Source organism: Dipodomys merriami, unplaced genomic scaffold (assembly GCF_024711535.1).
Source record: "Dipodomys merriami isolate MVZ:Mamm:240054 unplaced genomic scaffold, mDipMer1.0.p SCAF_70, whole genome shotgun sequence".
Classification (NCBI taxonomy): Eukaryota; Metazoa; Chordata; class Mammalia; order Rodentia; family Heteromyidae; genus Dipodomys; species Dipodomys merriami.
In genome coordinates this window covers 3,306,338-3,318,427 of record NW_027206291.1, presented here as the reverse complement: position 1 = coordinate 3,318,427, position 12,090 = coordinate 3,306,338, and the positions used below count along the sequence as shown (strand labels likewise).

General features: G+C 62.4%; 4 protein-coding genes across 12 annotated transcripts in view; 1 reads left to right on the top strand and 3 right to left on the bottom strand.

The window, feature by feature from the left end:
- Window positions 1-45: 45 nt before the first annotated feature.
- Rpl36 (ribosomal protein L36) lies at window positions 46-968 on the bottom strand. Of its 2 annotated transcripts, XM_070008381.1 has the most exons (4): window positions 889-968; window positions 633-727; window positions 248-382; window positions 46-175 (listed from the first exon to the last, which is right to left on the bottom strand). In XM_070008381.1, exons 2-4 carry the CDS (start codon window positions 723-725, stop codon window positions 86-88), a joined length of 318 nt encoding a protein of 105 aa, XP_069864482.1. In that variant the 5' UTR covers window positions 726-727; window positions 889-968; the 3' UTR covers window positions 46-85. The 2 variants fall into 2 exon arrangements, with proteins under 2 accessions (XP_069864482.1, XP_069864483.1); XM_070008382.1 differs by lacking the exon at window positions 889-968 and having other exon boundaries at window positions 633-730.
- Window positions 969-2,749: 1,781 nt separating this feature from the next.
- Hsd11b1l (hydroxysteroid 11-beta dehydrogenase 1 like) lies at window positions 2,750-6,722 on the bottom strand. 7 transcript variants are annotated; one of them, XM_070007967.1, is made up of 8 exons: window positions 6,256-6,722; window positions 5,757-5,834; window positions 5,532-5,662; window positions 4,886-4,997; window positions 3,854-3,945; window positions 3,380-3,473; window positions 3,125-3,290; window positions 2,750-3,028 (listed from the first exon to the last, which is right to left on the bottom strand). In XM_070007967.1, the coding sequence occupies exons 2-8, from the start codon at window positions 5,827-5,829 to the stop codon at window positions 2,833-2,835; spliced, it is 864 nt and encodes a 287-aa protein (XP_069864068.1). In that variant the 5' UTR covers window positions 5,830-5,834; window positions 6,256-6,722; the 3' UTR covers window positions 2,750-2,832. The 7 variants fall into 7 exon arrangements, with proteins under 7 accessions (XP_069864068.1, XP_069864067.1, XP_069864066.1 ...); XM_070007966.1 differs by having other exon boundaries at window positions 6,237-6,256; XM_070007965.1 differs by lacking the exon at window positions 6,256-6,722 and adding an exon at window positions 5,961-6,069.
- Micos13 (mitochondrial contact site and cristae organizing system subunit 13) lies at window positions 6,423-8,338 on the top strand. Its single transcript, XM_070007972.1, has 4 exons — window positions 6,423-6,739; window positions 7,366-7,543; window positions 7,698-7,749; window positions 8,110-8,338. Exons 1-4 carry the CDS (start codon window positions 6,711-6,713, stop codon window positions 8,205-8,207), a joined length of 357 nt encoding a protein of 118 aa, XP_069864073.1. The 5' UTR covers window positions 6,423-6,710; the 3' UTR covers window positions 8,208-8,338.
- A 1,826-nt stretch (window positions 8,339-10,164) lies between these two features.
- Window positions 10,165-12,090, bottom strand: part of Safb (scaffold attachment factor B) — a 36,200-nt gene continuing 34,274 nt past the window's right edge. The window contains exons 18-21 of one of the 2 annotated variants that reach the window (XM_070008189.1): window positions 11,145-11,260; window positions 10,938-11,044; window positions 10,600-10,666; window positions 10,165-10,470 (exon numbers count right to left, since the gene is read on the bottom strand). In XM_070008189.1, coding sequence (XP_069864290.1) covers window positions 10,341-10,470; window positions 10,600-10,666; window positions 10,938-11,044; window positions 11,145-11,260 — 420 coding nt within the window. In that variant the 3' untranslated portion in view covers window positions 10,165-10,340. The remainder of the gene's footprint in view (window positions 10,471-10,599; window positions 10,667-10,937; window positions 11,045-11,144; window positions 11,261-12,090) is intronic. The other variant, XM_070008190.1, reaches the window with a different exon arrangement.

The following is a 12,090-nucleotide window of genomic DNA, read 5'->3' as shown; positions in this document are numbered from 1 at the left end:
CCTGTGTTCCCGCCCGAGCCCAGACAGAGGCGCCACGCACGCAGATCGGGGGGAGCAGAGGTTTATTGGGGGGGGGGCGGCGGTCTCAGTCCTTCTTGGCGGCGGCCTTCCTCATGGCGGCCAGCACGCTGCTCAGCTCCTCCCGCTTCCTCTTGGCGCGGATGTGCGTCCCCACCTGCGGGGAGAAGCGCGTGGGCTCGGGCTCCGGCCCGCACCCCCGGACCCCGCCGGCCCGCAGACCACCTACCCTTTTCTTGATGAACTTGAGCGCCCGCTTGTCCTTGGACACCTTGAGCAGCTCCATGGCGCGCCGCTCGTACGGGGCGAAGCCGCACACCTCGCGGATCATGTCCCGCACGAACTTGGTGTGCTTGGTGAGGCGCTGCGGGGCGGGGGCTGCGTCAGCGCGGCCGGGCCCGGACCTCAGCCCCCCGCGCCGTGGATTCGGGGGTCCTGAACCCCAGGGAACCCCCCCGCGCTGTCGCGATGCCTCGCCCCCCCCTACATTCCAACCTGTCAAACTCCTACTCAAGCGGCAGAACCCCAAGCTCGGAGGCTCCCGCCCGCCGCGGCTCACTAGAGCGAGGAAGGTCCCAGGGCCGGGCCCCAGCGCACCCGGCTCCCGCACTCACCCCGCGCCGGCGGCTGTGCCTCGGCTTGCTCACGTTCTTGGTCACTTTGTGGCCCTTGTTGAGGCCCACGGCCATGGGGTAGCGCAGAGCCATGGCTGCGGGGAGAAGATACCGAGTCCGTGCGTGGCCCCTGCCTCCCGGAGCCCCGCTCCCAGGCTCCCTTCGACGCTCTCCCCACACCCAGCCACAGTCTAAGCGGACTAAAGTGCCAGGGACCGCGGATGGCAGCGGATGCGGGTTGGGATAAAACACCAACCTGTAATTCTCCGATGGCTGCGGCGGCGGAAGGGCCGGCACCGCACGGAACTCTGGGATATTTACTCCGAGCTGGAGTCGTGGGCTAGAGAGACGACGGCGACACGCGCGCCCCCTGGCGGCCGGAGGCCCCAGCAACATCTTTGAGCGTGCGCACCGGTGCTTCTCCCCCCCCCCCCCCGCGCGTGCGCGTTCCTTGGGAATTATCCGACACCGCCTCCACCCGAGCGGGCGTGGCCTTGGGTGCTGGGGTGGGAGTTAAGAATTTGGTTTGTTTTAACCCCGCTGAACACCTCGCTATAGTCCCTCAAGTTCGAATCCAGGTGAGGGCTGCGAGGGGTGGTGCGCGCCTGCAATCTTAGCACTCCTGTTAAAGAGCATGACAGATTGGAAGCCAGCCTGGGGTACCCAGCAAGTTCCGGGCCATGTCTCTGATGAAAAGTTTTGGAAAGGTTGGGGAAGGTGTTTGAGTGGTGACGTTCCCGTCTAACAAGCCCCAGGCCCTGAAACGCAGGACTAGCCGGGCGCTGGTGGCTCATGCCTGTGATCCCAGCTACTCAGGAGGCCGAGATGAGGCTCAAAGCCAGCCTGGGCACGAAGGTCTGTGAGACTCTTACGTCCAACGAACCACCAGAAAACTGGGAGTGGTGCTGTGGCTCAAAGTGGTAGAGTGCTAACCTTGAGCAATTACTCAGACCCTTCCCCACCGACCAAAAAAGATAGTACTGGATGAAAATGGAAATTGAATCCCACTTCAGTCTTTAAGGCAGGCCCTGTGCCTGCAACTTAACCCTTGATATTCACATCTGTGCAATGCAATTAATAATGCCCTAGTTCTGCAACTATAAACAGGGGGCCTAGGTGTTCTGCAAACACCTGGCACTGCGCCCCTGGTGTCTAATGATACAATTTAAGGTGCTGATGGGAACAATGAATTGGTGGAAAGAGAAAGGTTGCAGATTTTTTTCTTTTAATTCCATTTATCCTCATGAGTGTCAGTTTGGGAGTTGCAGAGTGAGCCCATTATTTCCAGTCTGAGATCCTTGGACAGAACAAGGCATAGTGTTTAAAACGTTGTATTCATCTTCTTTCTTCTTCTTTCACTGATTACTGGGGCTTGAAATCAGGGCCCATAACTGTGGCTCGGCGATTCTACTCACAACTGGTATTCTACTCTTGAGCCTCCAGGATGGCTTCAAATCACAATCCTTTGATCTCCACCTCCTGTGTAGCTCAGATTACAGGCATGAGCCACTAGTGCCCAGCTGTTGATAGCTGTAAACCATTGGTGGTTTGCAGATACATAGTTCAAATGGGGCTGGTGCAAGAACCCCAATTCCTGCCCCCTCTCCCCTCCCCCCCCACCCCCCGCTCTAACCCTCTGTGTTTTGATTACAAAACAGGAGCACCCTTGGGCTGGGAAGAGGCCGTCTTCCAGGTCTGACGAGCTGCGGGTCCCCCTTTCCACCCACCGCTGGGGTTGCCGGTGAAGCCTCCATACCTTTCTACCTGAGTAGTTCCGGCCCCTTTCCCTGAGAAATGTGAGCAGGTGGATGGAAGCAAGGCAGGAACTTTTATTATGAAGTGGGGAGCTCCCTCACCCTCCTCCTCACCCTAAGAGTCCCAGACCTGGGACTGGAGAAGGTCCTAGAGGTCGGGCTGGGAGCTGGGGCAGGCCCCACGGGCGGCGTGACCCGGGGTTGGGTCACATCACTGCCGTGGGCCTCAGTTTCCCCGTCTAAGAAGTGGAGGCGATGACGTCACTAGCGCCGGCCCGGTGACGGGGGCGTGCGCGTTGGGGGGGGGGGGGGAGGGCGCACCCGCACCGGGCCGCAGCTCGCTTCTGCCTTTCTGTCCTGGGCTGTGGCCGGCGGCACGTTTGCAGGTTGCACGGGCGGCGGGATGGACCGTGGGGGCCGGCGGAGGGCGGCCCCGGCCCCGGGGCTCAGGCCGCGGCGGCCGCGGACACGTTGAGGTCCTGGCGCACGAACCAGGCGGGCGGGCGCGGGAGCCAGCCCCGCAGCAGGCACAGCAGGTGCAGTCGCCACGGGTAGAAGACGCCCGAGGCCCGTGTGGCCCCGCCTCGGATCACAGCCAGGGCCGCCTGGGGCCCGGGGGCCGTCCTGGCCCTCGAGACGCCCCTGGGGACGGGAGGAGCGCGTGGGGGGCGGCGTGAGGCTGGATGTCCCCGCCCCCCCGACTCGACCCCAGTCCCCTGCCCCCCACCCCGGCCCCACCTGACCCCCTCGGCGGCGGAGGCGCGATCGCGGAGGCCCAGGACGCACAAGGTGACCGCCACGTTCACGTCCTGCACGTCCAGCTCCCGCCGCAGGGAGCCGAAGAAGCCGTCGAGCGCGAACTTGGCCGCGGAGTACGGGATGGAGAAGGACGCGGGCACGCGGCCTGCAAGGCAGGAAGTGTGCCCGCCTGCCCCGGCCGGGTCACCCGCACCGACCGAGCGCCCCCGCACGGCCCGAGCCGCGTGCACGCACCGAGCAACGAGGACACCACCACCAGGGAGCCCTTGCTGTCCGTCAGGCTGGGCAGCGCCCGCGAAGTCAGCTGCACGTAACTCAGGAAGTTCACCTGCGAATCACAGGGCGGAGCCCAGGCCCAGGGGCGGAGCTTAAGCCCAATGGGGCGGGGCCTTCTGATTGACACGAGAAGGACCCGCTAGGGGCGGAGCCTAGGGCCCAGGGGGTGTGGCTTGCAGAGCTGAGCGTCAGCCGGAGGAAGGGGCCAAGTCAGGGAGTGGGCGGAGCCTAGGAGTTAGGTGGGGCGGGGTCAGAGGACATTTCGGGCGGCCAGCCTGAGGTGCAAGCCCGACAGGGGGGGTGGGGCCAAGTTTAGGTTGGGGCCGCTCCAGGCCTGTAAAAGCCAGGAGGCGGAGCCAATGAGGGAGGAGGCGGTGTCTTGTGGACGTGGCCTTGGAGAGGGCGGGGCCAAGGCCGGGCGGGGCGGGGCACCTGCATGAGCCAGCGTGTGGTCTGGGCGCTGCGGACCCGCATGCCGGCCGGGGTGCTGCCCATGTGATTCAGCACAAGGTAGTCCAGCCCGCCTGGCCCAGAAAGCTTGGTCAGCATGAGGTGGCCCTGAGGGGTCCCGACCCTGGTCCACGTTAAACTGAGTCCCGGACCTCTCCTCCCTCGTGTGGTTCCGCTCTCTCGCATTGTCTCGCCTAAAGCAGCACCCAATCTTGAGATCCCTGGGTCCCACAGAATTTCAATCCTATGCAGTGTGGACAGATCCACAATTCCATATCACCATCCCTCCCCCCCCCCCCCCCCGAAATGCCCCAGGATCCTGAATGTCCTCGCCCCTCACGTCTGGTTCACCCAGCTAGTCTAGATCCCAGGTTCTGCCCCTCCCCCAAGAGCCCAGGCCCCACCGCTCCCCCCGCTGGTCCAGACCCCCCCAGGCCCCCCCTCCCCCCGCTGGTCCAGACCCCCCAGGCCCCGCCCCTCCCCCACTGGTCCAGACCCCCCCAGGCCCCGCCCCTCCCCCACTGGTCCAGGCCCCCCAGGCCCCGCCCCTCCCCCACTGGTCCAGGCCCCCCCAGGCCCCGCCCCTCCCCCACTGGTCCAGACCCCCCAGGCCCCCCCTCCCCCCGCTGGTCCAGACCCCTCAGGCCCCGCCCCTCCCCCACTGGTCCAGACCCCCCAGGCCCCGCCCCTCACCCAGTTTGTCCAGACCCCCCCAGGCCCCGCCCCTCCCCCACTGGTCCAGACCCCCCAGGCCCCGCCCCTCACCCACTGGTCCAGACCCCCCAGGCCCCCCCTCCCCCCGCTGGTCCAGACCCCCCAGGCCCCGCCCCTCCCCCACTGGTCCAGACCCCCCCAGGCCCCGCCCCTCCCCCAGTTTGTCCAGACCCCCAGGCCCCGCCCCTCACCCAGTTTGTCCAGACCCCCCAGGCCCCGCCCCTCACCCAGTTTGTCCAGACCCCCCAGGCCCCGCCCCTCACCCAGTTTGTCCAGACCCCCCCAGGCCCCGCCCCTCACCCAGCTTGTCCAGGGCAAACTGCACCACGTGCTCGGGAGCCTCCGAGGAGGCCATGTCCGCTGCAATGTAGAAGACCTTGGGTGCGCCCAGCTTCCGGCAGTTCCCTACCACCTGGGGGGGGGGAGAGCTGCCCGTGGGCCTCTCCTCCCTCCTCAGGTGTCTCCCCTCCACCAGATGGCCACATCAAGGATCCTGCCTGAAGCCCCACCCCTGCCTGAGTCCCACTCAACTTCCTTCTCAACTAGCCCAAGGACGAGAACACAAGAGGGTTTATTTAAGCAAATGCCAGCATTGGGAAACACAGGAGATTTACATCGGTCGAGATTTCTTGCTTAGGGAGAAGCAAGCATAAGAGGTGGCTAAAAGGTGTCTATGCCCTCCCTTTGAGTTGGAGAACCCTAACAGCACCGGCTGGAATACTAGCAGTATTCCCAATAACCAAGGACCGTTCGGAGCCATCTGCCCAAGCCCCACAGCCTATAGGAAGGTTCTTGAAAGTGCCCAGCAAATGAAGAAACAGGCTCCAAGAAGTCAGGGGACTTTCCCCAAAGTCGCACAGGAAGCCTGGCTCAATGCAGGGATCGGAGCCCATCTTCCTTTGACCTCCCGAGCCCCCATCAAACAAAGCGAAATGAAGTGGCTCACCTTCTGCAGGAGGGCCTCGGTGGGGGCGGTGAGCACCAGGTGTGAGCCCAGGCGGGCGTAGTGATAGGCCAGCTCCTCGCCCACGCCGGCGCTGGCCCCCGTCAGCAGCACGCGGGCTCCCCGAAGGCGGGCTGGCACGGAGCAGGGGTGGTCAGCCTGAGGAGCTGGGCAGGATTCTGGAAAATCCTCGGGTTCCTCCCTCCCTCCCCGCGGACATTAACTTACTGGGGTCGAAGTTGTCATCCCAGTAGTAGGCGAAGAGCAGGGCCCCCAGCCCCGTGAAGAGCAACACCTTCATTACCCCTGTGGGTGTGTGGATGGACAGACAGGCGGACACGCAGGTTGTAGCCCCTCAAGCTCGACCCACCTCGGCTCCCCCTCTGGACAAAGGGGCATTGAACCCACTGCACGCTGGTTCCGCGCACTCACCCACTCGGGCCTCGGGACTGGAGTCCAGGACTAGAACCCACACGAACGCTTTCCCTCGGGCCTCCCTTCCCCCCCACCCCCGCCGAAGCGCGGGGCCAGACCACCGGCCGCGCCCCCTCCCGGCGGGTCGGAGTCACGTGACTCCGAGACCCCGCCTCCGAGGCGGGGCCGAGTCGTGCAGATACGCGCTCGGGTGTTGCCAGGCAACGGCTTCCTCCAGGCTCCCACCCATCAGCCCCAAACCACGCCCACTCCATCGGAGACCACGCCCCCTACGTGTCACGTGCCGACAGACCCGCCTCTCTGGAACAATCCCGCCCTCGCGTTGTCGTGACAACTGCCTTCTAGCCTTGCTCTTCCAAGTCCGGGTCCTTGGGTCCTCGCGCGGGCGCGAGTGGATCTACCATCTTTCTGTGTGTCCATCAGGATTCACGCCGTACCTCCGACACCTCTTCACCCTCCCTCGTTCACAGACCGGCTGCACTACATTTCCCAGCAGGCTCAGCGGCCCTCTCCCATTGGGTAGGACCGTGGTGACTGCATTTCCCCGACAGCTTTGCGGCGGCCGGCCGACTTGTCTGAATTTCCCAGAAGCCTCTGGTGGTGGGAAGCCCAGAGCGTGGAAGAGACTTCAGCTCCCAGAGGCCTTTGTGCTTACCCCGAAAGACTACATCCCCCAGAGGCCTCTGCGGCGCCGCCACCGGAAGCGGCGGGCGAGTGGAGTGTCCTTGCGCGCGGAGCCGAGCGACCATGGTGGCCCGAATGTGGTCGCTGCTGAGGTGCGTGCGGCGCGGGGCGGGAGACCCCGGGCCACCCCCCCCTGCTGCAGGCACCCACCGCCCTCTCGGGTGTGGTCTCCAGCTGCTCTTCGCTTCCCGGGGAGGCCGCCCGGTCCCCGGGGCCGCCGATCGCCTCCCCACGAACCCTCGGTCCGCTGCGCCCGAGCCGCCGGGGCCTCCCCTGCCTCGTCTGTAACCTGGAAATGCGCCGCGAATCCTGCCGGTCGCGCTTATCCGGAGGTCACTGTGCGCCCCGAGCAGAGGGTGACGTGCAAGAAGCTCCCGGGGACCTTTAGAAAAGCCCCTGGAAAGCTTCTAGAAGGCCCAGAGTCTTAAATGTCCACTGTCATCATCTCCTCTGTGCTGGACCTCGGGTGACCCACTGCCCCTTTTCTGGCCTCAGTTTACCAGCTCAAGTGGCCTCCAGGATCCCCGCCCTGCTCAGTGGAAAAGCAGTACTGTGTGTAATAGGGGTGAGGCAGCTCTGGCCTCCTAGGGTGCCGTTGCCCATTAGACACCGGGCCGTGTGGGTGTCACCGCACTGAGAAACCCCCACAGCCCCCCAGAGGGTCAAACCTTGCCGGGGATGCCAGCAGTGTCCCAGTGTCCTTCCTTCCTCCTGGCAGGTTCCTCATCAAAGGCAGTGTGGCTGGGGGTGCCATCTACCTAGTCTACGACCATGAACTTCTGGGACCCAGTGACAAAAGCGAGGCCGCACTGAGGAGGGCTGAGGAGGTGGTGCCTCCCGCCATGTACCAGTTCAGCCAGTATGTGTGCCAGCAGACCGGCCTGCAGTTGCCGCAGGTAATCGGGTGGGAGAGTGAGGGCCAGGCTCGGCAGGAGGTCAGCTCAGTGGTGGCCTTGGGTCCCTTCAGCCTGGTTGACCTCCTGTCCTAAGGGTTACTGGGCCGCTCACCCTTCCCGATTCACCTGTCCCTGTGCTCCTCTTTCTTCCCAGCTCCCAGACCCTCCAAAGATTAACTTTCCCATCCGAGAGTCCTGGAATTCAGGTAGGCCCCAGCCGCCTTCTTGGGGATGACCAGATGACCCAGCCCAGATGCTCTCCTTGGATTCCTTGCCTTTCCTTTCCATGAATCCCTGTTCCTGCTCCTTGTGTGTCTCCCATGGAAGGGTGCGTGGGGATTACCAGGCCAAGGCACCTGTGGCGCCTCCTTGTAGGGCTCAGCTGTGTGTGGGGAGTTAAAACCAGAAGGTAATGGGCGGGAGTCATGGCTGAGCTGCTCCTGTGGGCAAGGCTCGTCCCATTGCTGCCTCAGTTTCTCTGCTGGAAGTTGTGCCTGTGAGCTTCTCTAGGGGGCTGGCCAAGAAGGAGGGAGGGGTCTCACCAGACATCTGGGCCTTCCCTGCAGGCATCGTCAAGGTGATGTCTGCCCTGTCGGTGGCCCCCACCAAGGCCGTCAACTACTCCAAAGAGGGCTGGGAGTATGTGAAGGAGCACACCAAGTAGCCCGAGCAGCAGATACCGCCCACCTCGGCTGAACAAGGACACAAACACCTCAGGCTCAAGACCCCACAATCGGGACCTCACTCAGAGCAGCTTCCAGCTTTGCTGGCCCAATAAAGGACTTTGGAAGTGTTCCCCGACCCTGTGCTGGCCCAGGTGGGGAAGGGCGTGGGCTGGCCCCATGGGACCCAGCTTGACCCTGGCCAGAGGCTGCTGTTTACCCTCTGCTCTGCTCTCTGGTCTGTGCCACTAGCAGGGGGCGGGGGAGGGAGAGTCCCAGCAGACTTGGTTACTAGTGGGCTCAGGGAAAGCGGGTCCATTTTGAGGCCGCTGGCACTAGCCCACTCTCAGAGCTGATGATGTCCTCAGGTAGTAGGAGTGAGGGTTGGGGGGGCAGGCTTGGGAATAGAGCTGAGCTGGAGAGGGGTCCCATTTCCTAGGAGTTTGGGGGCTTATCTGGCTGTGTGGGGGGGATGCGGGAAGGAGACAGATGATAGATGAGGTGGATGGAGGCTAGGCAGCTCCCCGGCAGCCATCTAAACCCACATGGGAGGGGCAACAGCGGCTGCAGCCAGCACCTGTGCTCCACTGTCTCCTGCGAGCTCTCCACGGTCACCTGCCTGGAGGTGGCTCACCTTACTGGCCCTTGATGGGTGTAGACAAGGAGCATCCCTGCCCTCTGGCACTGGAGGACCGAGGCGCCTAGCTCTAGCCCGGCCTGATGCCTGTTCAGAGGCCTTAGGCAGCCCTGAGGAGCCAATCCCTCCCCCGGGCTCTTGGAATTTCTGACGGGCCTTTGCTCAAGTGTGTAGGGGGGGCAGGCCACCTGCTCGCGGCGGCGCACCTGTTGCAAGGCCTGCTGTTGAGATGGGTATTTGGCAGAACAGTGCCAGCTGGCTGTTTTTGTGGATCCTCTACAATATCCAGGCAAGCGGACATAGCCACAGCCGGTACCAGGTAGGGGGTTAGGGAAGAGGCCCCTGGCACAGCAGGCCAGGGCTGGCACAGTGTCATCATACAGCTGGAAGTGGTGCTCAGAAGGCTATGCCAATGGCCAGCTGGGCAAAGGGGTGACCACCTGTTGTGACATGGGGGTGGTGTGGTGTGAGTGAGACCCAGTGTGAATCCGCTGCTCATGGATGCTCATGGCAGCAGTGTTGTGCTCCACCCTTGGGAGGGTGACCTAAGGCATGACTGACGGCAGAAGCAGGGGTGACCGGAAGACCTATGAAGTCGTGGGTCTGGGGTGTGGGCTGAAGCCAGCACATACAGGCAGATGGCTTGAATTTCTCCCACATCCACAAAGAGCAGGCCACTTCATTAGGTCTGAAAGGACCAGCAGCCCGGGCTGAGTGTCCCGTCATCTGCCCCAACTATACTCGTCCAGTGGTTGTGGCAGGTGGGAGGAGACCTGCTCTGGGGCCCAGCATTTGTGCAGTGGCCCACAATGACCCAATGCAGCCCACTTGCCCTCCGTCCGCTGTGACGGCCCAGGTCTGTCGGAGTCCCTGGGGCTGCTGAGCGGTGGGAAGGGCTGCCTGCCTGATGGACGGGAGGGTGGGAGGGCGGGCGCTGGTGGAGAGCTAGTGAGGCCGGCACAGCAGAATAGGCAGCGTCTGGCTGTGGTACACTGAAGAGCTTGGCTTGTTCTTAAAGCTGCTTCGGAAGCCCAGGGCTCGGCAGGCTGGCTCTGGGCCCTCACAGCTTGCGTCCTACTGGCTGGGGTGCTGCGTGCAGCCTCCCCTCCCCCCTCCGCATTTCATGTCGGTGTCCTCAGTCACCAGTGGACAGACACGGCAGGGCACAAGCCAGCCTGGTGCGCAGTGTCTGTAGACTTTTAAAACAGGCTCAGGTCAGACAGACAGCGTGGACACTGCCGGCTCCCATGGCCCTCTCCCTGCAGCCAGCCATGCCTGCCTGTGGCCGCAGGGGTGGCTGGCGGAAGAGAGAACTTGCCAAGTAAGGGTGTGTGAACAGAAACACCTTTATTACAAAAAAAACGAAGAACAAAAACAAACATTCACATTGTATTGAGCTACAATATGGCAGCAGATAAAAAAAATTATTTGTACACGGTGTCTGGAGGGAATCCTAGGAGAACATACTCTGGACAGGGTGGGCGCGGGCAGGAAGTGCTCAGTAGCGGCGGGTGAAGCGGGCATCGCTGGGTCTGCTCCCCCGGCTCTGTCCCCCGAAGCCGCCCTGCATCCCTCCACGTGGGATCACATGGCCCCGGGAGGCCCTGCCGGGGGCAAAGCCACCACGCCTGGACACAGGGCAACAGTCAGACTCCTTCCTCCTGAGGCTGCCCGCCCAGCCCGCCCAGCCCGCCCAGCCCTTAAGTGTGCAGTTCCACTCCAAGGAGGCTACGCAGCACAGAAAGGATCCTACTCACTCTGACATGCCGCCCCGGTTCATCAGGTGGCCAGGTCCCGAGTGACCGGACATGCTCCTCTCACCGCCTATGAGACAAGGCAGCACACGCTCAGCAACTCTGTCCTCAGGGGTGTGGGTCTGGATGCAGGGGGCACACAGGGAGCTGCAGCACCGTGGCAGCCCCTGCCACGGGGGACTTGGGAGAGCCAGGCAGCCATCTGGCACCGGGCCACACCCTCACCGGGTCCACCAGGGGAGCAGGCTCTGAAGCACCTACGTCCACCCAGGTAGCAGTGAGTGTCTCCCCAGGAGCCCAGCTGAGGCCGAGCTGGAGCTGGTGCGGAGATCGGGGCTCACCTTGCCACCGCTTGTGATCGCGGTCCATCATGCCGCCTTCAGCTGCTCCCTGCCACACACGGTCATCCTCCAGTCTCCGGCCATGCTCCCCCCACTCACGTCTGCCCCTTGGAGAAACACATCTCTGATGTGGACTGTCCCCCACCACAGGACCCCCTCCACTGAGTGGGCATGGCAGGCGTGGCACTGCAGGGTGAGGACACGAACCTCGGGGGTGGGGGGAGCCCCCGGCCTTCACTCATCCTCTTGTCAGAGCCATAGCCCCAGCCATCGCGTGAGTCCCGGCCGTGGCGCTCGGGTCCGCCATGGCGCTCAGGGTAATGCTGGAAGTGGGAGCAAACAAAGAGCCAGTGACCCTGGGGCCCAGGCCTGTGGGGCAGCAAGCTGATACAAGTGTGGCAGCCCCTGAGGTAGCCCAAGGCCAGGAAGTCTATGGCCCTCTGGGTGGCTTCTCAGTTTTCTTATGGAGACAGGTGCATAAACCAGCCATGGGCAGCAGTTCAGTTTCCAAGCTCCCCCCGACAGCCAAGGAAGTAACAAGAACTACAAACAAGGCCCTGCCCAATCTGTTTCCTGCTTTCTAAAAGTGAACAACCAATCAGTGTCCTACCAGTTCATTACTGCCCACAGGCCCTTGCTTCTGGGCACCCCAGCAGCACCAGCCCGCTGCCTTTTCTGCTCTCCACTCAGGAACACCTGCACCAGGGCAGCCACAGGTACAACCAGAGCTGCACCAAGACACCCAAGACACTGTTGTGGGCTGGAACAGTTCTGCTTATGTAGCTCGCCACTCAAAACATGAATTTTGGGAGGCAAATCAAAGCAATGTTTAAATTCTAATCCACATAAAAGTCAGGTGGCTGGTGGCTCATGCCTATAATCCTAGCTACTTGGGAAGCTGAAATCTGAGGATCATGATTGGACAAGAAAAGTCCGTAAAATTCTTGTTTCCAATTAACCAGCAAAAAGCAAAAATGGAGCTGTAGCTCAAGTGGTAGCGCAACAGCTATGAGTGAAAAACTAAGGGACAGTACCCAAGCTCCAAGTTCAAGCCCCAGGATTAGCACCAGAAATAAAAAAATAAATTATTATTATTTTTTTTTGTCGGTCGTGGAGCTTGAAAAAAATAAATTATTTTTTTTAAACCCAATAA